The 25,210-nt window shown below is 58.8% G+C and overlaps 1 protein-coding gene across 3 annotated transcripts in view; it reads right to left on the bottom strand.

Moving 5' to 3' along the window:
* SEMA3F (semaphorin 3F) overlaps positions 1 to 14,353 on the bottom strand; it is a 31,220-nt gene extending 16,867 nt beyond the window's left edge. For 2 of the 3 annotated variants that reach the window (XR_004280488.1, XM_032320331.1), the window contains exons 1-2: positions 13,763 to 14,353; positions 9,716 to 9,875 (exon numbers count right to left, since the gene is read on the bottom strand). Coding sequence is in view for 2 of the 3 variants with exons in the window: in XM_032320331.1 (XP_032176222.1) it covers positions 9,716 to 9,827 (112 nt within the window). In the remaining variant the exon portion in view is untranslated. The remainder of the gene's footprint in view (positions 1 to 9,715; positions 9,876 to 13,762) is intronic. The other variant, XM_032320339.1, reaches the window with a different exon arrangement.
* Between the last annotated feature and the right edge of the window lie 10,857 nt (positions 14,354 to 25,210).

The following is a 25,210-nucleotide window of genomic DNA, read 5'->3' as shown; positions in this document are numbered from 1 at the left end:
ACCGGCTCTGTGGCCAGTGAGGCAGGGGCTGCTGTCAAAAGGGGGTCTTGAAGCAGAGGTGTGCACCCCGCCCCCTTGGTTACAGCCGCACAAAGCAGAAGGTCCTGACTGACAGTGTCACCTCCCCATGCTGTGCTTGGGTACTGGGGGGTGACAGGCAGGTCCCTACAGCCCAGCCCTGACCTCTGACCTCACGTAGGCTAGTGCAGCCCTAATCTCTGAGCTGAAGAGCAATGAGGTTGGAGGTGAGAGGTGGCGGTGCTGGCCAGGGTCTCCATCAGAGTTCTGTCCTCCTGCCCTTCTGAGGAAGGAAACGGAGGTGAACAAGGAGGGGGCAGCAGTGGCAGTGGCAGTGGCAGGGCCTAGACAGTCCTTACTGGATGTCCCCATGGATTCAGTGTGGTGGGGGCAGACCTTTATTATGCCCCCAAAGCTGTGAGGGGCCCCAGAGGAAGGCCTGGGGGCTGGGCTGGCCCCCTGGCTCCTGGCCTAATCCTCTTTTAATGAGCGGCCAGCCGGAAGGCCTCAGCCCCTGGCCACAGACCTACAACCCTGGGAGCCCCAGCCAGGCCGAGCTGGGGGCAGGGCGGCCCCTGAAGCCTCTGCAGGCACCTTTCCCCCCACTCCGCTCAGCGTACCCACCTCATTCACACCCCAGTGCCGGGACCCCAGCACTGGCCAGGCCAATCCACGGCCCCAGCATCTGCAAGGGTGTACCAGGGAGACATCTGACTTGTGCTCCCATGGACTCCCTTGGGTATTTACCATTTGTTCAGGGTCAGGTCCCACATGGAGCCAGGCAGGGGAGGCTGTCACTGATGATCAGGGGCTTGCTCTCCCAGTCCCTTTTCTATCCCAGAAATGTTCTAGATGGGAATCCCTAGAAACCAGATCCAGAGTTTTGCCTGAGGCTTAAGCTGCCTCCTCCCTGGGGAGTAGGCTCCAGTTCCTCGGCCCCAAACCCCTCAATATCTATCCCCTCCAATCCCATCCCTGGGCCAGGCTTTCCAGATTGGAGACCCAGAAAATCCCCAGGAGCCATCCACATGCACCCCCCTTCCCCCCAGGCAGGTGAGCCAGGTCGGTGCCAACAAAACCAATTACAGCCGCTCTCACCCAATTAGCAACTAATTATGGCCTCGTAGTCCATTCAACATAATTAACATGTAAATGACTCCGCGTGTTTATATTCAATAACTGCTCTGATTGAATTTAATTTAAAAGTCTGAACTGGGGACCCAGTTACCGTATTTCACCATCTAGAGCACCACTTCCTGGGAATGTTGGCTCCTGGGGGAGAGGAACACAAACGGTGGGGGGTGGTGGGTGGAGGGGCAGGTGTTGTGACACTGGTCCAGCCCGGGCTGAGGAGGGTAGGAATGGCTGTGGTCCCTACCTCCCTAACGTGTTGTCCCAAGCGGTGTGGGAAAGTGGTGAAGTCTGAAGAGCCCCAGTGGGACCCTAGAGTTGGGAAATCCTCTGGAACTAGGGGCCCCTTCTTAAGGGCTACTGTAAACATCCCAGCTGTTCGGTAAACACCAAGCCAGAGCTGAGCTGGAGCCACCCAGCTGGGCTAAAGCTCCACTGTAAAGCCCTCCCATTTTGCTGACTGCGGCCTGGGGGCTGGGGGCTGAGACCTGGGGCCTAGGGGCCGGCAGGCTCAGCCATGCTGTTCCCACGCCCGTTCCGCCCCAGTGCCCGCCTGCTCCGCCCAGGAAAGGACAGGCTGGGGGCACAGCTCATCCTGACCCAGAAGAAACCAGGAGGGAAGGAAGGGGCAGCAGGACCACACCATGGCACACATGCCAGCCAGAAACCCACGGTTCTACACCTCTCTTGTGCAAGGATGTTCAATGGCTTTTGACCACTGTGGCCCAGCAGGTAGGGGGCTCTCCAGCCTAAGTCCCTCCAGGGATCCCTGTTCGCCCCCCAGGGCTCCATGGCGCCTGATCATTCTAGGTCTGACCCAGTGCCTCAGGAGGCCGGGAGGTCTGGTGTGGATCCTTCTTGGCCCGCACTGCCGTCTATGAGGACACCTTTGGGCCTTCAACAGCTAGGCAAAGCTCAGAGATCTTGTTCAGTTCGGACACAGTGCAGGGGGATAGCTGGCCTGTAGGGGCAGGGCAGCCCCTGGGAATGGGATGGGAGGCAGTGGCCTGGGCCAGGCAAGAAGCTTAGGGTACATTCCAGGCAAGGAATGTACCCCAAGAAAGGTGAAGGGGGTGGAAAGACAGTCGGCCCTAAGGGCAGGGTCACACTGATCCATTTCTCAGGTGTGGAGAGTGGATCCTGCTTCCAGTTCCACAGGCCTCGGGGACCCACCCCGCCTCCCACATTCCAGACCTAGCCCGGAAACCCCTCACTCCTTCCCCCACCACCTCCTCCTCCCCGTGACTGCAAAAGACAACAAACTCTCCATGGCTCATTTACTCCGATAAATCAACCAGACAGACAGGCCAGGACAGAACTGACAGGCTGGTGGGTGTCAAGACCCTCCCCCAGCCCAGCAACTGGCCCCCATTTCTGCTGCCCTCCTTGGATTCCTGGGGTCCCTGTATGCCTTCACATCGCTCACACAGAGATTCCCAGGATGTCCCAGACAGTCTTAGTCCCCTCCCCAACATTCAGACAGGGAAACTGAGGCATCGAACAGACAGATGTGTATTCAGGGTTGGCCTTGGCTGATCTGGTGAGACAGAGTCTGGAGGCCAAGCAGGACTCAGCCAGTCACCTGTCTAGGAAGGCAGCGAGTTCTCCACACGGGCCTGGTGCTGGGACAGGAGGGTGTGCTGGAGCAGGCAGCAGCCCTGGGCAGAGGCTGCCTGGGGTGCCGCAGGAGCCCACAACCCCCGCCCCACGAGTTCTAGCTGCTCCCCTGCCAACAGTAGAGTCTAACCTCCAGGGCCCGTCAGGCTGGCTGAGCAGCAGCCACACAGGCAGCGGACTCTGCCCAGGGAGGGAAATGAGAGCATCAGCCCTGAGCCCGACGTGGAAAGAAACATGGCTCTTGGCTGGGCACAGGGACCTCAGAGGAAAGAGCATGTCCGGGTAGGAAGCCAAGGAGGGGTCAGGGTGAGGATGGGAGGGGGTAGAGGCAAGGGGGGATGAAGGAAAGGAAGGAAGGAAGATGACTGGGGGCAGGAGGGTCTGGAGCTGAGGCCTCATGCCCCAAAGACTTCCTGATCCTTGGAGGGGCTGTCGCTTTGGGGCTGTCCCTGCCCGGAGATGGAGCAGAGGGCCATACTTGCCAGCAGCCCCAGTGAGAAGGCCATGAGCCAGCCTAGCTGAGACCTCCCTCCCCCACATACAGGCCTCCTGAATCCTAGGACAGCAGCCACCATCCAGGCCCATTCTTTGCTGGGTCAGGACCAGTGGTCAGGGTCTGGAGCCTAGAAGGCCTCCACGCTCTGGAGACACTGGCCTGAGACCACTCAGCAGCCTGGGGTACGTTGGGGGTGGGGGGTGGCTGCAGGCCTGCCAAGCTTTGGCACCCACGTGAGCTGAGCTTTGGATTCAGACCGGAGCCTTCTGGCATCCAGGCCTCTGGCAAAGGCCCTCTTGCTATTTCTAAGAAAAATGCAGCAGGAATCTTCTCTGCTTCTCCAAAACTCCAAGGGCTCCCTTGAGACAGGGCTCAGATTCCCAGGACAGCACCAGGCCAGACTGGGAAACCTTGCTCTCAGCCCCGTGATACAGATGCCCAAGTGACCAACCCACGTCTGGGTCCCCAGCACAGGCTGCCCGGGCTGGGATGGCACTCCAGGAGGGGTCACCGAGGCTGCTAACAGGGCCCCATCAGAGTGGGCAGCTCATCTAGGCGGAGGGAGCTCCCTCCAAGGCATCCCCTCTCCAGTGCCTCTCTCTCACTGGATTTCCCTCACAGTGTGTACATGGTGCCTCTGTCAAGAGGAACAAAGAGCTTGAAAACCACAAGGAGCAAGTGCAAACACTCCCCACAGGATTCTGCCCTCCCTGCAGGTGGTATGCCACACATGCCTCCCTGCTCCTGCTCTTCCCTCCCACGGTCTCTCTTCTCCTGTCTGAAAGGCAGCCTCCTCCAGGGAGCCAGACAGGATGCCCACGGCAAGGGCATCCTATCTCTGCCTGGCACAGGGCTCAGGGTACCTCCTGCAGTCCTTTCCAAACACGGTCACCTTCACCAATGGTTCCTAGTTCCTGAGACTTCCTTCCCCGGGGCTGGAACTGCACCCACAGAGTGAACCCTCCTGCAGCACGGTGAGTTCAGCTCCGTCCTTATGCCCATTTGACAGACAACACAGAAGGGACACAGAGAGTCCCAGGGACACTGCTCAAGATCTTCAGTGGCCGGGATGTTGGCAAAGTGGCTTGAGCCCTCAGAACGTCGCCCCCACTGGGCCACTGCTGTTCCCACGTATGGAGACCAGGTCCTAGAGGGGCTAAGCCACCTGCCCGAGGTCACACAGCTCCCAGGGGCAGAATGGAGGTTGGTCGGCCTTCAGGGACAGCCCTTTCAAACACCACCATCACCACCTTCACAATCTCCCAAATTTAAGTCCTGGGGCAGGAGCAAGAGGTCTCCTGGGGAGGAGGGGCAGAGTACCCACAGCTCTGAAGACACCCTCCGGGCGTCCGCCCCCTCTGGAGGGGTCACAGGGTTGGAGGTGCAGACAGGCAGGTGCAGACAGCCAGGAGCCCACTCTGAGGCCGCTGCCTCCCAAGCCACAGGGTGAAAGATACCTTTATGGGCTGGGACGAGATTTTTATCTTGGCGGTTTCTCTTTAAATTCTTTACGATTACGAAGCAGCGGGGGCTGCCAAGGAACATGATTTACTCCTTGAGCATGCACCAGCTCCTCGCTCAGTGCCAAGGGAAGCTGGAGCCAGGGAGGGAGGGGCGGGCGTCCTGCCAGGGAATCAGAGACAGGGCCTGGGCTGCTGAGGCCCAGCTAGCGGCAGGCCCATCGGAGGCTCGGCTGGACCTGGAAGGACCATAGCCGGAGGCCCCCAGCCCCGCGCTGGCTGACTCGGGCTGGGCCTCAGATGGGTTTTTGGCAAGAACAGGACCTGCTCCGTTATCTCTGAATGCCAACTGCTAGCCAGCTGATGGGATAGCCAATCTCCAGGACCTCCCAGCTCCCGAAGTGGCCACTTCCCAGTCCCTTCTCAGGAATAAGGCAGTTCCCATTTCCTGGAAAACAGAGATCCCAAATGCAGGACTCTGAGCTCAAGTTCATGCTTTGGGTCTTCCTACCTTCTTCCTCCTGGCTCATCTGGAATACTGCCCCCCCCACCCCGGCCCTCCCTGGTTTGCTAGTTCCAAATCCCAGTGCAGCTGTCAGAAACAGGTCACCTCTACCTAGCTCCCCGGTGCCACCTCTGGTCTCCAAGCTTCTGGGCTTCCCCCCACCCTCCCTCTCCTTCCTCCTTATTCTGAATCTCCTAGCCACCACCAACCCCCCCAAGCCCGGATTAGCTGGCCAGCAAGCTCCTGGGGGGGCGGGTAAGGGCAGGTCCTTACCCCACACCCACCATACAAGTGGGCCTGGGGGTGGGGCAATGCACCATCAAGGCTAAAGGCACCTTCACTTCAACCCATATTCACCCACTCTTGACCCCCCATGGGTGAAGTAAATGGGCCATGACCTCTTCTAACCTCCAATGTCGTCACTTCCTAACAAGAAGGTCTGACCACTCTGGCTCTCTGATGCCACATGTGGATGATATAAGCGGTGGCACTATCCTGGGCCTTTAATCTCCCGAGGCTTGGAGGCTGGGCTGAGCTGGGTGGGCAGGGAGTGACCGGCACTTACCCACCCATTCGCCTCCACCTGCCGAGTGTCCCTCCCCAGAGAGCACGCCAGTCAAGCCTGGATTTAGAGAAGATCCAAATCCCAGAGCACCGTGGACACAGGAGCCTTTCCTCTCTTGGACCCTAGCTTTCCTTCTCCAAAAGGAGAGACCTTCCTAGGGGACCCTGTGCAGTGGAGGACTGGGGTGATGGAGGGATGCATTTAGAATAGTCAAACTCCAATGCTGTCGCTTCCAAAAGCAGAGGGCATGAGAAGCCCACCCAGGTGACCTCAGCCCTCTCCTTAGGAAATGAGGGTGGGAAGGCTAAGGCCAGCACTGTAGGATCCTGGAACCCTGTCCCGAGCTCATGGGAGAGACCTGTGCCTGATTCCTTCAACCCACCCTTTGCTCTCTCAGTCCCTGGATGGGCTCAGACATCAGGAAGAGCCAGGCTCCAGCTTCATCCTGCTCCTAAGTGATGGGAAGCCTCACAGGAAACCCAGGGAGAAACCCTTGGAGAGGGTTTGGAAAGGCCTTGGAGAGAACACCACGTGGTTAGCATCACGGGTACCTACCGTTATTTATTTATTTTTTAAAATTTTATTTATTTATTTGCTAGAGAAAGGGAGAGCACAAGCAGAGGGGGAAGTAGTCTCCCCACAGAGCAGGAAGACTGACATGGGACTTGATCCAAGGACCCTGAGATTGTGACCTGAGCCAAAGGCAGACACTTAACCGACTGAGCCACCCAGGCACCCCCTTACCGTTATTTCTTTCATCCTTCCTGGCTCTTCCACCCCATTGCCCTACTCCTGCCTCAGTTTCCCCAGCTTGCCCAGCCAGCTTGCATCATCACAGGACCCCTCTCCCCCACCAAATGCAGCTTGGCCCCATGTCCTGGCTGAAGCTGGCCCAGGCCGCAGGCAGCGGCTTATTGTCGAGGTGGCTTCCTGGGATAAAATAAACATTCCCCAAGCTGAACAAAAGACCTGGCAGGGCACTCATACCTCCCTGCTGCCGAGGGAAGTGGTGCCCCTTGGCTTGGGTCATCTCAGGACAGTGGTGGTGGGGGAGCTTTTTCTCCCAGGTTTGGCCAGGAACTCTGGGGTTAAGGGAATTCCAGGCCAGGATGGGTGGAGAGGGTCCTACTGCCTAGGCTCTCTGGTCCCAAGCATGAGCTCTCAGAGAACACCTCACGTTTCCTGGAAATCCTATCCACGTGACCCTGCACTTCTGCCTGACTTTGGCTGTGCTGCTTCTGGAAGCTGAGAGGATGGGCCATAGGAGCCCCCTCCACCCTGCCTTCTCCCTGCTCTGACCTGGGCTATAGCGAAACTCTGGGGCCCTGCTCCCTTCCACCTTTTTGGCTCTAGGCCTGGCTGGGGTGCCCAGGCAGGTGCACAGGCAGCAAGTCCAAGCCTGGACCAGTTCCTGCCTTTCTTCCTTTAGGTGCTCTGGACAGTGTGGCCCCCTGTACCAGCACCTCCAGCTTGCAAGGTCTGGCCCAGCCAGGCCGGAACTGGCACCTCCTGACGGCAGCAGGCTCAGGGGAGGGGAGGGGAGAAGAGGGGCCTAGGCTGTCCCAGGGGCTTGGCATGCCAGCTGCTATATTCAGGCAAGGCACAGATGGAGAAACTGAGGCAAAGAGCAAGAGAATTACCAGAGCTTCTAAGAACAACCCTTTCTGTGCCCCTCACGTGAACCTGGGAGAAGAAGCCCCCAGCCCTTTCCCAGTCCTTGGTCTGGCGGTGAAATCCGGTTTCTATACATGTTGGTATCCATTCTCACTCCACAAATGCTTGGTGAAGACCTTCTCCTCTGTGAGCCTTACTCTGTATACAGGACGAGTTTGAGACCACCCAGCATGGGGGGATGACTGGGCCTGGTGCAGCGTCAGTGCTGAGCCCCCAGGTGGTACCAACCCACCAGGTGTCCATTAGCTTTTCAGCCAGTCTGACGGTGAGAACCCCATCTTGGTCACTGCAGACTCCCTGGTATTCGGCATGGGGCCTGGCGCAGAGTAGGGACTCAAGCATCTGCTAAATTAAGTGACATCCAAGCACACAACTAGGCCGCAGGATCAGTAGGGAACTGGAAAGGTCATTCGGAGCAGAGAAGGGCATGGAGGCCCAGGGTGGGGTGGCCCCAGGCATCCCATGGTCCCACCCTGAGCTGCCATGGCCGTCAGCACCACAGGATAGCTGCCAACAAGCTGGGCTTTTAGTCACTGCGGGTGTCAGCCTCAGAGCTAAATGAGAAGGGATCGACCCAACTGATGTGGGCGTCAGCAAGGCCAGGACACCGGGGTTCTATTTCTGGCCTTGCCTCTGCCTCCTGCCTGACCTTGGCCCTGCCCTTGCCTGAGCCTCGGTTTCTCTCTCCGGAAAACAGGAATGAAGTCCTTAGCACTTTGTCTCTGAAGGTATGAGAAGGTTTAAGAGGCACATACTGAGGACTAAGGACCGCCCTGTGTCTTATCCTGCCTGCTTCCCCTCATGGGTCTCCAGGGTAATGGCAAAAATAGCACCCAGAGTGGACGTCTGGATTCTAGGGTCCCAGGGGTGCGGAGACAAGGCCCCATTCCCTTCCCCTGTTGGGGGAGGGGACACTCTGCTCCCCATGCTGGCACCCTGGGCTGGGAAGGGAGTGGGAGCAGGGCCAGGCCCCTTCAAGATTTATTCATCTGCTAGGAGGAATTCCACTGGGGAAGGGTGGAGTGATCAGCAGAATAAACTTCTCCCCTTCTCAGGCCCGGGGGTGAGGGGCGCTCTTACAACCAAACCCATCACACTTCCGCCCACTCCTCAGGCCCCACACTGGACTCCTTCCAGGCACATCATCTGAAATTCACTCCCCACTCCCCCCATCAACTCACAGGGTGGGATGAGGACAGGGGAGGAGCTCTGCTGGGGACATGGGGACAAGGAGACATGGGAACATGGTGAGGTGGAGGCTGGACCTCAGCCAAACCTGAGGAAGGAAAAGTCAGCCCAGCCTTTCACCCCAATATGTGTGCCCGGAAATCTGGCCAGCCAGGGCTGAGTCGGCCCCGCCCAGGGCAGGCGGCTGGACAAAGTGACCTTGGGCCAGAGGAGAACTCTGCAGTGACCCCAGGCCCCCCAGGTCCCAGCATCCCCTTTCCGCAGGCGGGGCGGGGGGAGAATCTTCCGATCATACACACCTTTGAGGAAGAGCTAGTGACTGAGCCATCTGGACACCTGAGTGTGTGCCATGTGTATTCACCCAGCAGTGGATGAGGTACAAAGGCGATCGAGCCGGGGGACCTGTCTCTCACTCTCCAGAACCCAACTGCTCATTAGAGCCTTCAGGGGACTCCCAAAGCAAAGTGCTCGTTGGGGAGCTCAGAACCGTCACATAGCATGTGCTGTCTCTGAACTCACCAACTGGCCCGCTTTCCCCTCGAAGCCCACAGCACCCTCCCGGCTTCCTGGGACCCCCTCCCACCTGGAGACCCACCCCATAGCAGAGCAAGGTCTGATGCTCCAGCTTCCTGCGGCTTCAGTTTCTTCCTGACCGCCTGACCCTCCACCTCAGGAACCACCCAGGGCAGGACCAGAGACAGAGCAGCGGCGAGGATGGGCTTCCCCAAACACGAGTTGGGAAGAAGAGGCATCTCTCCCCAGCTATCTCTCACACTGAGGGAGGCACTTTGCGGACCCAAGACCACCCAGCCTGACACCCCAGAGTCTGCCTCAAGAAGGGCTCCAGACTCGGGAAACTTTGCGGAAACGTCCACATGGCCCATTCTTAGCCTTTCCTGGCAAGTTACCGCCATCCCTCTCCTCCCCACCCACATACCCAGGGCAACCCACGTGGCTGCATGAAGTATCTCTTTCTGCCCTGTCTCTTCCGGTGGCCTCTGCAGCGGGCTGAGTCCTGTGGACAGAAGATGATGCTGGGGACCAGCGAGGCAGTCTCTTACCTTTGAATGAGAGCCGGACGCGGGGCGTGGCCGGGAGGTGGTCCTGGGTCGGGGTGGCTGGCCAGGCCCCAGTCAGTAGGGAAGCCCAGAGCAGGAGACAAGCGACAGGCATTGTGGGAGGGGCCTAGGGCCCAAGAAGCTGGCTGGGCTGTCTGGACACCTGGGAAGGAGGAATCAATATCTGAATATGAAAGGCGGATGGGGGAGTCTGGCCCTACCAACTCTCCTTTCCCACACCCTCGGCCTGGGGCCATGAATGCCCCAGTGTGCAAACCTTATACACTTTCTGGTCCCTGCCTTAACCTGGGAAGGTGTGGCCAATAGGCCCAAAGACTGCACAACTGGGTGCAGCCTGGGGTCACCAGAGCTAATAGGGGCCACTGGATATTCAAACACTACCCTGCCCTCCAGCACCCCGAATTCCATTTGCAGGGTCCTGCTCAAACAGGCCAGCTTACAGCTTCTTCCCATCCCCAGCAGGCTCTCTCTGTTGTGCCCTCCCCCAACCAAATGGGCTGCTCCTTCCCTCGCCCACCTCCAGAAATGGGGGAAGAGATGGTTGCCATCCTGCCTGCTCCCACCAAACCTCTCCACCCAATATAAGGAAATCGGGCCCTGATTATTGGGGCAGGGGGCATGGGAGACAGTGGAGGAGAAGTGAGACACACATAGACAGCCTAAAATGGAAGAGACGGCAGCCAGAAAAGGAGAGGCAAAGAATAGCAGGGTCTACTTTTACTGAAATCACAGCAGGAGGGATCCAGGTCAGATGTACGGAAGGACTTCCTGCCAGGTAAAGTTCTAGCTCTGCCTCTGGAGGGCAAAGAGAGGGGAGCGAGGAGAGCCAGCAGGCCTGGGGCAGCCTCAGTGTCCCCAGCAGAACCCCCAGCAGGTCCAAGTTTCGATACGATGTTTTTCAAATATTGTCTCCCCAGGCAGGCTGGCTGTTGGGTAAACGCAGCCCAGCACCAGTTGTCGGAACATATTGCTCCCGCCCGGCAAAAAACAGCGCCAATTCCCAACCCCCCCACCAGGATACACTGGGGGTGGGGGCACAGAGAATGACAACGTGAGCCCCCTCCTCCAGATCTGCCTTGTCTACTTCCGTTTCCTAGGGTAGGACCCTAGGCCCATTTCTAGGACCCTGGAGTGGGGGTGAGAGGCAGGAGGGGCTGCTAATCCTCAGCACTGGCTGACAGAGGCTGAGGCAAGGCCCGGGCTCCACATCTGTCAGGCCCCACTCAGCAGACACTGAGGCCCTCCCTGGACCCAGGTCCCCTCCCCCCAGCCCTAGCCTCTCCAGCCAGGGCAAACCACACTGGTGGCTCTTCAGACAGGAAGTGAGGTTTCAGGTCTCCTGGCCCATTCCCCAGGTGGTGCCCTCTGTGGGAACACCCTCTCACCATTCCTTAAAGATCCCCCATCACAGATGCTCCCTCCTGCGGAGGCCAGTGGGAAGGAGGAGAGAACCAGAGCCAGCCTCTCCCCCAGGCTGCTGGGGCACCAAGCTGGTGCTGGGTGAATCGCAGGCTCTGGTGAGAGGGGCAGGTAGGAGGGAGGGCTGCGAGGCCACCATCACCCTCGAGTGTACCCGTGAGGCCTCACGCACAGTTGTGGATATACACACGTCCACACTTGCGTGCCCACACACGTCCTCACAAGCATGTGTTTGCTCAAGAACTTGACCTGCTAGTGGGGTGGGGCTCAAGGAAGCTGGGGAACACTGCCCTGGCTTGGGGGGAGGCAAGCTGCAGTCTGGGTCCCTCAGAGACCTTTGATCCTATGTATCAGGGGGCTCAGGATGACTCAAACCCCCCTTGACCTCATTTCCCCTGCATCCATTTTCATGGTAACAAGGTCAGGGTCACCAAGGACAGCTTTAGAGTTCTCCAAGGTAGCCAGGAAGGTGGAGAGCTTTGCCCCATTGGGCCCCTACAGGGACCTCCCAAGATGCTCTGGCCCTTTAAAGGACTGAATGGGGGATGTTCAAGTCTGCTGGGGCCAAGTCCAGGACCCCTCTTTGGAAAGCATGGGGGAATGGAAAAGAGAAGAGAGAGAGGGGAGAAGAGAAATAGAGGGACAGAGAGAAGGAAGGGGAGGACATTTTCACAGTCGCTTCCACTCTGCCAGCTCCTAGATGCATTCCACTTAGCCCCAGCCCCAGAGAAGCCCCCAGTAAGGCAAGCCAGGTGGGTGGACAGAGAAGGAACAGCCACCGCCACCTGGGAGCCCACCAGGAGGAGAGCAGAGAAAGAAGGAAAGAAGCCTGGCGGGAGGGAGCAAGGGAGGGAGGCAGGCGGGAGGGAGGAGGAGAGAGGGAGGAGAGAGGGAGGGACGGAGGAGAGACGTTCGAACAAAGAACCGAGGAGCTGGGGCTGGCAAGGGGTGCAGAGAAGGGGCGGCCAGACAAGGGGGTCTAGAGGCACCTGGGGGTAGGGCAGGGGGCTAGGCGGTCGAATTGTCCGGCCTGATCCAGACCTCCCAGGCTTGTGGGGTGGGGGTTGGGGGGGTGAACAGCCTGCCTCAGAGAAGGGAGGTTAGCTCCTCTGAGCTAAGAACTGTCTGGATGGAAGGGAGGCAGGAGCAGGGGCTGCGGGGGAACATGGAGATGAAATTATTAACAGCACCCCAGCCCTACGGTACCCACCCCCACCCCCACAGGCCAGAGATCCTTTCTGGTTCCTTGGCTTTCCCCCTCCCCCAGCACCCCATGGACTGGGAAGCAGAGCCACCCCCCCCCATAGCTGGGATTGAAACCCCCCTTTCATGATCGAGGGTTTCCCAGTCAAGGTCACCTGGGCTCAGCTTCATCCTCCCCATCAAGGTATGTCTACCAGAGCATGGGGGCCACTGAGGCTAGGCTGTTGGCCTTCTCTCCTCACACCCCCGCACTTCCGGGCCTGGCTCCTTCAAATCTGGGGGTCAGAAGCAGGGGTGAGCTTGCCCAGTGCCCTAGCCTTGCAGCACACCTTACCCCATAAGTCCAGGCACACTTCCCGCACAGCCTCGGAAAGGACCCCAGCTCCATCCAATCCCCTGGACAGGGATAAACCTCCCAACCCCTGGACCCCTATCTCTGCAACTAGGACAGAGGCTTCTGGGAGACAATCTGGGTGAATTCAGGAGGACAGGAACCCCCAACCTGGCCCAGCTCCAGGGTGGACACACCAGTGCCTTCAGGTGGCCCCCCTCCCGGGGGGCTCATGGAATGGTGTTCTCCACACAGTTATCTCAACAATTATAAGTTACTGAAGCAGCCAGGGCCTCAGCCTTAGCGCCAGCTGACCCATCCTGCCAGGCCTCATTCCCGGGCCACCCTGACACCCTCTGGTCCCACCTGTTCTAGGTGAGCCCACCAGGTGCCCATTTTACCACTGGGGCCCCAGCCTGCCCAAATGGGGGACTTAACTGCAGGCTCTCACAGCTCACCTACACCCCACATACAGCCAGGCCCCTAAGCTGAGCAAGACTCCCTGTTAGAAAAGCAAACCCAGTTGGCAGCTGGGGGTCATGGGGCTAGCACAGAGTTGGGAGAAAAGCCTAAGGGCTGAAGGCCCTCCTGCCTTGCTGATCTGGGGGACCCTCCACGTGGGGGCAGCGGGTATAGCGCTTCCCTTAGAGCAGACCATTCTGGGACACTGAGGCAGGGCAGACGCACCTCAGAGGAAGAGCTCTGCCCGAGTCATTAGTGGGAGAGAGCTGAGCCAGAAGGGGCGTCCGGACTCCCGCTCCAGGAACGCGGGGGTGGGGGTGCGTGCAAGCACCCACCCACTCAGAATCTGACGAGAAAAAGTTGCTCTGCACACTGGTGACCCCGCAGGACATCTCATCCACACATCCCCACGTCGCACCGATAAGGTTCCGGGCAGCCTGGACAGGTACAGCGCCCACTCAAGTCCTACAGCCCCTGCATCCCCGGGAAGCCCCCAGCCTCTCCGAGCCCCGCGCCCCGGACACTTCTGCAGAGTTGCAGTGCCGCGGGTCCCAGAGGGATCGCGGGGTGGCCCGGCCGCCTGCCCGCTCCCTCCCGGTTCCCGCCGCACTCACCTCCTCCGCGGCGGCAGGGCCTGGGCTCCCGGGCGGCGGGGGCGGCGGCGGCGGCGGCGGCAGAGCGGCTCCCGGTTGGGCCGGCCGGCGCTAGCGGCCCCCCGGGGCCATGGCCCTGCCCGCGCCCTCTCGCCGCTGTGCCTGAGCCGGGGTCGACGCCGCGGCCCGGGTTTAACGGGGTCCGCAGGCTTTGGGCGCGTCAGCAGCCGAGGCCCCGGGCCCTAGCCCGGGCCATGGGAAGGCTCAGGGGCGCTCGGGGCCGCCTCCCCCCGGGTGGGCTGCGGGCGCCCCCTGGCCGGCGCGCCGAGGGCGCATTCCCCGGCGCGGGGCGCGGGCGACGGCGCGCGCTCGGCTTCGGGGCGCTGCGCTTGGCTCGGCCCGGTGGTGCTCGCCTGCTTGTTGGACTGGGGCCAGGCGGCCGCGCTGGACTGAGGCCGGGCGGCCGCGCTGGGCTGCGCCGCTCCTCAACGCGCGCCCTGGCCCTGCGCTGCGCTCGGGGCTCGCCGGACCGCGGCCGTTCGCTCGCTCGCTCGCTCTGGTCTCGCGGCCGCCGGCGGGACGGGGCGCTCGGAGCCGCGCGGGGAGCGCCGGCAATTGGCCGCCCGTGGGCGACATTTGCATAGCGCGGCCCCGCCCCGGCCGCCCCGCCCGGCCCCACCCCCGGGGCGGGACCCGCCCGGCCGCCGCCCCGCCCCCGCTCCACCTGTCGGCGGGCTGGGCTCTGGGCTCTCGGGGCGGTGGGGCGACACGAGCCGGGGGAGACTAATCTGCACCCCACGCCCCAGCCCCGGCTTCGCGGGCGGCGCCCCCGCCCCGCCCTGGCTTTGTCTCTCCGTGGATACACCGCGCACACCGCGCCTGGTGTTTACCCCGGCACTCAACTCCCTGGCGGGAAGGGCGGGCGCGCCGGGGAGCAACGAGCCTGCGCTCACCTGCGCACCCCCTGCCGTGTCACTCCTTCCCACTTGCTGCGGGCCGCGCCGGGCCCCGCGCGTGAGTCCCGCAGCGTAGGACCCAGGACTGCCCCAGCCGCTCAGCAGGTGGCGGTGCAGCCTCTGGGACGGCTGGCACCGCTGGACCTGCTCGCTGCCTCCAGCCCAGGCCAGGTCGCAACAGCCCAGCCTGACTGCTCTGTCCAATCACTCCAGGGCTACCCGTGATTCCCCAGCCTCCAGTCCTATTTTAAACCGGCAGCCCCACGGATCCACTCCTTATAGTTCCATATCCCCAGAGAAGCCAGATAGGCTGGGCCTCCTCTCCTAAAAGGGACATTTGCTTTCAAATGGCCTCATGATGACTCCAGAGCCCAGCAACTGAGCCAAACGCCTCCCCTGATCCCAGAAGGGACCTGACACCCCAAGGCCATGGCCTCACCAACCGGGACCACGGTCTCAGCCCTGCCCCAGGCCCTTTGCTGAGGTCCCAAGGGGCATGGGCCTTCTTTGTCCTCTCCTTCCACCTCTCTCTCCTCCCTTGTCTATTCCCTCCCTTCCTCCTCTCTCCTCTTTTTTTCTCCCTTTCTCCCCTCTCCTGTCCTCTCTCTTCTCCTCCCTCCTTTCCCTTCTTTCCTCTTTCTCTGCCTTCCCCTCCACTTCACCCTCTCTCCGCTCCCCCTATTTTTCCTTCCCTTCTTTCTCTCCCTCTCCTCCTTTTTCCCCCTCCCCTTCTCTCCCTGGTTAAGGAGTCCCCTGGAGAAGCCATCCCTCCGTCTGACCTACTGACAGGTTGACTGTCAGAAGGTTAAGAACCCAGATGAGGGTCTCCTGCCCGGGATTTTGAGTGCTGGCCCACAGACTCCAAGCAGAGACCACCTGAAGCAAGGAAACCAGCCTGGACTTATGGTGGCTCTGGGGACCATGCCTGCACCCCTCTGCTCTATTAGGTCTCATTTAAAATACTGTGATAATCGTCCCTCCTCATCCCTCCTCCTCTAGGTATCAGGGTCAATGCTGATGCCAGTACTGCTGTGCAGCCATCACCAATGCAGCCTACGCCACCATCACCAAGGTTTCCAGTATCATCCCTCTCCCACCTCCCCTTCACCCCCAGTCTCCCTGGTCTTAAAGCCCGGCCACCCCTCACCACCCACCCCTCACCACCCCCAGCGTGATCACCATCGTGATCACTGAAGCAGAACTATTAGGACTTACCAAAGACTCCAGGGTGCTGGCTTGGGAAGAAAAGAGATACGATGGACGCGTCCATGGAGCTCCACTCGGACGCAGATAATAGACCTGGTGCTAGTGCATGGAGGCCTTCTGAAGAAGGGGAGGCAGGGAGAGGGGAGAGACCTTCAGCAAGCCCACTTCACACAATGGAATGCCAGTTCGCTCCTAAACAACATGAGCAGACTGAGTAATAGAAATAAAAGCAGAGTGGGGCGCCTGGGTGGCTCAGTGGGTTAAGCCGCTGCCTTCGGCTCAGGTCATGATCTCAGGGTCCTGGGATCGAGTCCCGCATCGGGCTCTCTGCTCAGCAGGGAGCCTGCTTCCTCCTCTCTCTCTCTGCCTGCCTCTCTGCCTACTTGTAATCTCTCTCTGTCAAATAAATAAATAAAATCTTTAAAAAAAAAAAAAAAGAAAGAAAGAAAAGCAGAGTTATTGCAACAGAGAACTCCTAGGGCACCCCCCCCAACGGTCCAGTGTCCATGCTGGACTGGCCATTTTGTGTCACTATTCATGTTATTAAGCATATAAAATATGCATTCTTGGGAGAAATATAGTTGACCCTTCCACAATCTGCCTTCAGTGTAGGGGTCTAAGGGTGTGCCGAAGCCAGCCCTGGAGGCCAGGCTGGGAGGCCCTGTCTGCCACCAGAGTTTGTGGTTATGGGTTCCCAGGCACTTAATGGTTCCTTGGAGAAGCAGGTCCTGCTGTCCCCACTGTGCAGATGAGGAAGGGGCGAGTGAGAGAAGTGGGGTGAGGCTTGCAGGCACTGGACTGTGGTGTTAAGAAAAGGTGGCCTTTTCATGAGTTGTGGGAAGGCTCCAGGAGGGAAGGGCCAGGCCAGGGGGCCCACGTGGAGCCAAGGGCCTACAACCCAGACAGGCACTCAGGGCTGGCCGTGAGTGCTGGAGCCTGGTGCAGCACTTACAGAGTTCAATAAATCTTTATTGAATGAATAAGAGAGCAAATCCCCATGGCACTAGATCCAACAGGGAACACAAGCCAAGAACCAACAGGCCAAGAGCCAACTCCTAGTCCCACCACCTGACTTCTCTGGATGGGCCACCTCCACCAGCCCCTTTCCCTGCCATGCAGAGTCCTATGTCTTCCTCTCCAAAAGCCACTCAGCTGTTAGCTCCACCTGAGAGCCATGGGATGCCCTGTGGGATCACCTGAAGTGAGATGGCCAGGCCAGGCTGGCCTCCTGGCCCTGCTGGGCCTCCCTCCCTCTACTGCAGGACACTTAGATCCTGGGCCTCCTTCTTTGCCAGCTCTCCCATGGCCCATCCTGGTTCCAGTCTGGATACCCACGGTGACACAAAGGTTAGGCCAGATCTGGTTTCTCCTCTGTCCCAGCTTCTAGGTTCCCCTTCCCGGAGTAGTTCCCTCTCCCTTTCAAGATGGGCTCTGAGTACCTGTAAGATAAGCCCTCGGGTGACATCCTGAAGGTAGAGTCTTGGGTTCATGACTCAGCTTCCCAGAGTTTCTGAGATGCTACAAAGCCCAACAACAAGGGTTACAACTGGGAAGGAATTAGCCCCCTTTGTCCCGGGCCTCACCCCCAGGTGATGGTGCTGAATGCGGGCCAGGCCCCCCAGGATCACCTTGGAGTTCTTCTCCAAAACACTCCCAGCCTTTCAGTCTGGCCCAGCCTTTGTCTCTGCCTGCACACACGCCTGTTTCTTTTCCTTCTGGTTTTTCCAGGCTGCACTGTGGGGGACTGAGGTACAGCCCTGGGCTCCTGTGGTCTCTCCATCCTCTGTCTGTCTATCCTATCCGCCTCTGTCCAGCCTCTGTCCAGAGTGGGGCGAGAGAAGACTGCTAAACTGAGTAAGCTCAAGAGGGGCTCTGCCCTTCCATCCTCAGCATCTAGAAGGCGAAACTTTGAGGCCTGGGCCTCAGAGACCTGCCATGCCCCCAGGATGAAGGTGGTAACTAAACCAACCCCCCCTTCCTCTGGCCCAAGTCTCCAGGGGGAACCTGTTTCCCGGGCCTAGCAGGCTCAGCAAGCCCTGGCCCGCCCGCCCCAGCGTTGCTGGCTCAGGTTTCCCCACTTTCTGGTTTTCTCATCTCCCCTGCCCCAGGCGCAGCCCTCACCCGCCTCCCGGAACTGGATCCCAGAGAATGGGGGGAGCATTACAAAGGGGGCCCTAGAGGGGGGTGTAGGGCGTTGCTCCGGCAGCACCGGGAGTGGGGCAATGAGAAGTCCCCACAGTCCAGGCTCAGAATGGGGTTCAGCTCAGCCTCCTCCTGCCCTGCCAGCCCCAGGAGCTGGCTCAGAGCCCATCAAAAGCTGGAACAAGCCACCTCCCTTGCTGCTTCCCAAAGCCTCTTCCAGGCCTTTTCTGCTGCTGTCCTCGCGACCAGGAATGTTCTTCCCAGACTTCGGCTCCAGAGTCAGCCGAGTTTCCTCTAGCTCCAAGCCCTTGGCTTCTCCCTTTACCCTCAAACACCATCCCCTTCTGCACAAGGGCCAAGCCTCCCTTCTGGAGGCCACCTCCTCCCCTTTCTCTCAGGCAGGAGCTCCGCACGGTCTCATCTCCTGGTCTTTGCACATGCTGCTCCCCTGTACCTGGAATTCCTTTCCCATTTCCTTCTAGATCCTTCAGGCCTCTGGGAAGACACTACCTCCCAGGAGGCCAATGCTAATGGCTGAGTCAGGAGTTTCCTTGGGCTGCTGCAGGTCCTGCCCTCCCAGTCAGCCCCCACAAGATGCTGCCTGGGACCCAGGTCTCCCTGAGTTCAGGGTGAACAAGAGGGGGGGGACACAGCCTCTGGGATCCACACATGTTACCCCACACCCCTCATCCAGTGTGTGTGTGTGTGTGTGTGTGTGTGTGTGTGGTGAGGGAGGTGGGGGTTGGGTGGGCCCAGGCTCGGCTGGCTGCCAAGTGACCCATGACCATCGGCCAGCCTGAGCATATCCTGTTTAGACAGAAGCCAGACAGCCATCCCTCACCCACTTGGGCCTGCCCAGCTCCTGCTAGAGAGCCCAAGTCTTGGGCCTAGAGCTCAGTCCTTATCTGGCTCCAGAGAGGCCTCCTCACAAAGAATTGGGATAGGAATTCTGTGTTTCCTATGCCCTCATAGTAGAGACCTTTACTCCGAGTGCTGAACCTTGGCGCAGTAATATTTGGGCTGCCCCAGCCGCTGGGTGGGGATGAGAGTATGGAGCCTGCCTTAAGAGACAGGGTCTGCATAGAAAAGACCTTGGATCTGGAGCCCACCTGGGTGCAGTTTCCAGCCACTCCTTGGCTTTGCCCAGCTCAGTTGGGGCAGCTCCATCTTTCCAGCTGCTCAGGCCAAGAAGCCAAAAAACCAGCTTGCGCTCTCTCTCACATCCACATTCAAACCATCAGCAAATACTTGCAACTTCACCTTAACATGTGCAACATATCAAATGACCCCTTCCCACCTTCTCTCTGCTCACCAGCTCTACAGCCGTGGCCTCTGCAACCACCGTCCCCATGGGGGGTGTTCCTGACAAGCCCCCAAGCCTCCTTATTTGGTTCCCGGTGTCTGTGCTAGTTTCCTACAATCTAGTCAACCAGGATCCACAGAGACCCTGTTAAAATGGAAGCCAGGTCAGGTCCCTTTCTTACCCAAAGCTCTCAAAGGCTCCTACTCTGTCAAGAGTCAAGGCCATGTCCTTGCAGTGGCAGACCCACAGCCCCCTTCCTCACCTCTGACTCTCCTATCCCTGCTCTGGATCACAGCCTCCTCACTCCTCCACACACACCTCTCCAGACTCCGGGCCTGGCAGTGACTGTTCCCTTAGCCTGGGTGCCCTTCCAACAGATGCTTCCATGACCTCCTTTAGGTCTCTGATCAGATAATGTCTGACCACCCCCACCCTGGAACAGAAGGGGGCCGAAGCCAGGGCCCTCTGATCAGAAACTGGGATCTGCTTTCTACCCTCCTCCTGGGCCCTCTGCTCACACTCTCCTGTGCGGAAGATGGGACAGATGGCGCCCCTTTGCTGTTTCCTCCTCTATGTAAGAGCTGTGGAGAGCGTGGCCCAGGCTGCAGCAGCAAGGACTCAGGGTAGACTCTGTCTTGACTTAAAAGTCAGTGAAACTGCAGCTGTGAGCCCCCCACCCCCACCCCGGGGGAGAAGCTACGGTCCCTTAGGCAGAGCTGTGCCTTGGGGCTGGGGGAGACCTGGGCGGCCCCCAACAAAGCTGATGTTGACAGGCTCTGATCCATGGGGTTTCTGGCCGCCTCTCAGGCTCACATCTGCTGCACACACCCTGTCCATGTGTCTGTGTGGCCACAGTCCTGGGGGAGGGGGCCCAAAGAGGGTCCTGCAGCCAGGCCTGCAAGCTGGGATCTGGACTTACTTAGTTCCAAATGACTGGGGAATGTCCCTTCCGTGACAGTCGCCGTGTGGCCTCCCCTGGTCCCTCACTCCCTGCAGGGAAGTGGGGCCCAGATGAAGGCAGCCCCCCCCCGAAGGGGGAGGGGCTGGTGGGCAGACGTTGGGCACCCCGCCATCCTGGCCCACTTCCCTAAGCCTGGCTTGAGGTTTTTCCTGAGGAAGTGCTGTAATATGAGGTCACTGTCTCTACCTTCAGACCAGAGATCTCAGGCCAGAACACCCCCTCTAGGGCTCCATCCCCCGTGAGCCAGGAAATGGAGGACCTTGACCAGCAGCGCTTGCCTGTTCTGCACTGCAAGGTGTCTGTGGCACAGAGGCTTTAGGACCAGCCAAGAAGAAGTACTCCTTGTAGATAATCTTCCTTCACAGAACACAGCCTCAGTGCACCGGAGGAGGGCTGGGCAGCAGAGCCAATGTAGGTAGTGGGGAGCTGGGTCTTCCCCAGACCACTGGCTTGCTAAGCGCGCCATCCACAGGGACGAGCTTCGTGGCTCCCAGGTGGGCTTGGCAGGGCGGCAAAGCTGAACCTGTGCTCCCTACCCGGGGATAGGGTGCCTTCCTGTCCCGGAGGGTTTGATTTCCAAACATAACTGGACAGAGTGGACACCTGGGCCGTACCAGGCCTCTGGACCTGCACCTAGAAAACTGGGGGCCCCACTCCTTTTCCACTCCATCTTCGCGGTAGCTCCATAACTCGCCGACCTGCAGCTCTTTGTCCACACGCGGGAGCTATGCACCCTCCAGGTGACCACAGGAAACCTGTGTCCCAGATCAAGGCCCATGGAGCCTCGCTGGAGAGCAGGTGGAGCTGATCGCTCCAGATCATCAGGTGGTGTCCCCGGCAGGCCTGCCCCTCAAGGCTGAGACTCCCCTGGGTCAGGGTGGAGTGGAGGCTCTGACCCCCGCCGGAAGTAACCAGCCGCATGCTTGGAGATAAAGGCCACGCTCCCCTGGCGCGTGCTGGGAAAGCAAGAGGGCAGACTCCCAAGGTGGCCAAACGGGAGAAGAAGAAGAGAGGCCGAGCCAAGCGGCAGGTGCGGACAACAATGCTTTGTCAGTGCTGTGCCCACCTTTGGCAAGATCAGGGGCCCCATGCCAACCCTTAAGTCTGTTGTAATCCTGGCTCTCCCTAAGAAAGTCACTTAGTAAAAAAAGAAAAAAAAAAATCAAAGCTAAAGAAACTGGGAGCTCCATCTGTGCTACCTGTGGAGACCTAGGGAGGATCAGGCCCCTGACTCACCGTGGCCAGAACAGCATTGTGTACCCATTGAATGGAAGGGAATACTGAGACTTTGAGGAACTTGGGGCCTGGGCCACCTCGTCTGTGGATTCCAGACTAGAGCCCCCTTGAATGTTGAGGTGCAGTTTCAGATTGAGAAAAGTGTAGGACCAGCCTGAAGTTTATGAGGCATGGCACAGCCTGATTTAAATTTTTAAAGGATTCCTTTGGTTCCTGGGGGGCCAAAAAACAAGCTATGGGCCTCCAGAAGAGGGAGGATGGGTCCTGGCTGGATCACTGGGGGTGCTGCGATCTATCCTCACACTTAGCCAGGCTCCCCTCATGTTTCCCTTGGAGCTCATCCATAGGGTATGACCTGGGATTTGGGGGTGGGAAGAGGGGCCTCGTTCCCTGCCCCATACCCTCTCCACCTGGGGCCTTGCTGGCCAGCATCCCTGCCCCCCACCCTCCTGAGACCGTGGTTGAAGCTTTAATCCGAGGACAAGTCTCTGCAAAGCTCATGTTTGCTGCTGGAAGGAACAGCCGCAGCCAAGATGAAGGGATAAAGAGACCCCGTATAGGGAGGAAGGGAGAGGGCCCGGCATGTGTAGGGAGAGAGCAGAACTCTACACTCCTCCCTCTGGCCTGCCCGTCGCCACCACCTCCAGACCCACTTCAGGGACCTTATTTTTTATTTTTATTTTTTTTAAGATTTTATTTATGTATTTGACAGAGACACAGCAAGAGAGGGAACACAAGCAGGGGGAGTGGGAGAGGGAGAAGCAGGCTTGGTGCTGAACAGGGAGCCTGATGCGGGGCTCGATCCCAGAACCTTGGGATCATGACTTGATCTGAAAGCAAACACTTAATGACTAAGCCACCCAGGCATCCCAGGGACCTTCTCCTTATCACCCAAAGGGATGGTTCGTGTGTCCACAGCCCACCGGAGCACCTACTGTGTGCCTCCTCTGTCTCAGTCATGGCTGCAGGGCTCACAGGGAAGTCTCTGGGACTGAAGCTGCATCCCTAGTCAGCCTAGCCCCAACAGGTTCTGACTCCTGAGGTCCTTGGTCCGGGGCCCAGAGGGCAATTGCCCTCCCCCTCCCCATGGATTGCCAGGCTCCTCGATCACTCTCACAATTGCTGAGGGGAAACTGAGGCCCACAGCATGCCCCTATCCTTGTCCTCTCCTGAAGTACCCCCGTTCCTGTCCTCTAGTCCTGGGTATCCCAGCTTCTTCCACCCGCCCTTCACTGTGGTCTTCCCACACCATCCTTAACCACAGGATACATGTTCTCCACTCTTTCCTCGGTGCACCCCATTCCTGCCCAGAAGAGAGGAGGTACCTGGAGAGTTGGGTAGTTGGAACCAGGAGGAAACTCCAAGTCCTCTTTGCTAGCCACCCCCCACCTCATTCTGAGGGCAGAGCTGGGTTTGTGGGAAGGACTGGGCTATAGCTACCAGACCTAATCTTCATCGGATTCCCCTGGGAGCCATGTCCCAGACCACTGATCTCCACTTCCCTCCCTGACACTAGGCTATCTCAAGTATCCCCAGCCTTTCTGCAGCTGCCTCTCTGAGTAACCCCCAAATCAATGCTTCCCGGCCAAGGACATCTGTACCCTAGCCTGAGAGGGTCTCACTACTTGGGATGGCCCAAAGATGAGATCTTGGGCAACAACCCAGCACTCTGGGTCAACACAGAGTCTCAGAAAGACCCCATTTCCCAGCCAGGGGTCTGGTTGGGCCCAGGCTAGGCTATGGGGGCCCCATCCCTTCGACAGGGTCAAGCAGGGCCTGCTGGGGCCCATTCTCTGGGTAACATTGGTGTTTCTTGCTGCAATTTTACTCACTCTGAAAAGGGACCCAGTCCTGGACTGTTAGCTTCCGCAGGTCTTAGGCTCTGTAGCCTTGTGGACACAAGGTGGTCCAGGCTGGGCCCCCATTTTCCTGGGGCTTTCAGTTGGGGAAGGGGGCCTGGAGGAGGAAATAAGGGCTGAGCTGTTGGGGGCCCAAGGCATGAGAGCCCCCCCAGCCAGAGTTGGAAGAAATTCTGATTGTTGGGGTACCTGGCTGGCTCAGTCAGTAGAGCATACAACTCAGGGTCATGAGTTCAAGTCCCACATTGGGGGTACAGTTTACTTAAATAAATAAGAATTTTTTCTTTTTCTTTTTAATAAATAAGAAATTCTGATTGCTGAATTCTCCTGAGCACAACTCTCCTCATCTGCTCTCCTGCACCCAGTACTTTCTCACAGTGGGGCTTATTGTGGGGGATACCTAGGGACTCCCAGCACTCCTGGGAGGCACCAGTGTCCACTCCCTCAGTCCCTTGTTGATCAAGGGCACCGCAACCTGCCCCACAACCGCCAGATGGGACTGCATATCCTGTGGGTTCAGGGCTCTACAGGACTCACCTATACCCCGATGTTCTCCCCACAGGATTCCAGAGGGATGCTTTCATATCTTACCATGACAGGGACCCCTCACCCTCGACCAGGCCAGACCTGGGGCAGAGATACCACTTGGCATATGGGGAGAACAGGGCCCTGGAACTGTCTCATTGGGAGTCAAAGGCAGAACCAACGGAGCCTGGTTTGTCTGCCAAAGGACTCAGTCAGAGGGGTCTTCCTCTTAGTGTCTGGAAGGTCCCAACGGCCTGGCCAGGTGGGTCCTTAGGTCAATGCAGGACCCCTTAGCACACCTCGTACCGTGTTGTTCTCAAGGCCTTGCCCAGCCCACTCTTCCGCTGGCAATGTCTTTTTTGTCTCCCTGGAGAGGTTGTCCTAATCCTTCTGGCCTGGTTCAAATATGTCTTTCCAAAAAATCTTCCCCTGTTTGTCCAGCTGGTCTGTCTTCTAAGCTTCTAGGGCAGAGCCTTCCTCTCTCTGCTCGTGTCTTGGTCAAATGTCATTCATTCATTCATTCTGCAGACATGTCTGCCCAAGCCTGTGCCAAGTACGAGGCCACAGAGGCTGATATCTCCACACATCTCACCTGCATTCTGGGCCATGAACTCTCCAGAGGGTCTGGTAGGATCTTCCTTGGGCTAAGGATGTGGAGCTTGTTCTGGGGGAAAAGGGGCCGGATGGCTACTGAGCTTCCACTCACCAGGTGAGGAAGTCACCAAATTCCCGTCCCCTACCGCTGATTCTTTACTCCAATTTGGCCTGAAATTTCAACAAAATTGCCTCCAAGGACCGGTAAGCGAGGCTTCTAGGCCTGGGGCTGAGGGGTAGAGGTTACCTCAGGAGACCTTGACAGCACCATGTTGGGGATTCAAGTTCCTGCAAGGCCCAGGCCCCACCCAGACCCTGCACCTTGGAAAGGCCCCAGGAGGGCGGGGAGATGGGCTCCAGGCAGGGAAGGCCTGGTATCGAGGGCAGCCTGGGTTCCCCAGAAGTGTGGAGACCAGTGTGCCGCCTGGGCTGTGGCCTCGCAGTGCGTGCGGCCCCAAGAGTTTCTGGGGAGGTGGGAACACAGCGGATGCGGTCAGGACTGCCAGGCTCTGATTTTACTGTGCCTTATCTGACTTGCCCAAATATCAGGGCCAAAAAGCCTGGGGTGTAATATGTGTACACACACCCGCATGCATGGGAAGATGGCCATTGCCCCCTCCCCCGACAAGAACCCCTGAGCTCCAAGCCCTGCTGTATGCCTGCTGCTCTCAATGGCCCAAGTGCACT

Source organism: Mustela erminea, chromosome 1, assembly GCF_009829155.1.
Source record: "Mustela erminea isolate mMusErm1 chromosome 1, mMusErm1.Pri, whole genome shotgun sequence".
In the NCBI taxonomy this organism is placed as follows: Eukaryota; Metazoa; Chordata; class Mammalia; order Carnivora; family Mustelidae; genus Mustela; species Mustela erminea.
This window is presented reverse-complemented; position numbering and strand designations above follow the sequence as displayed.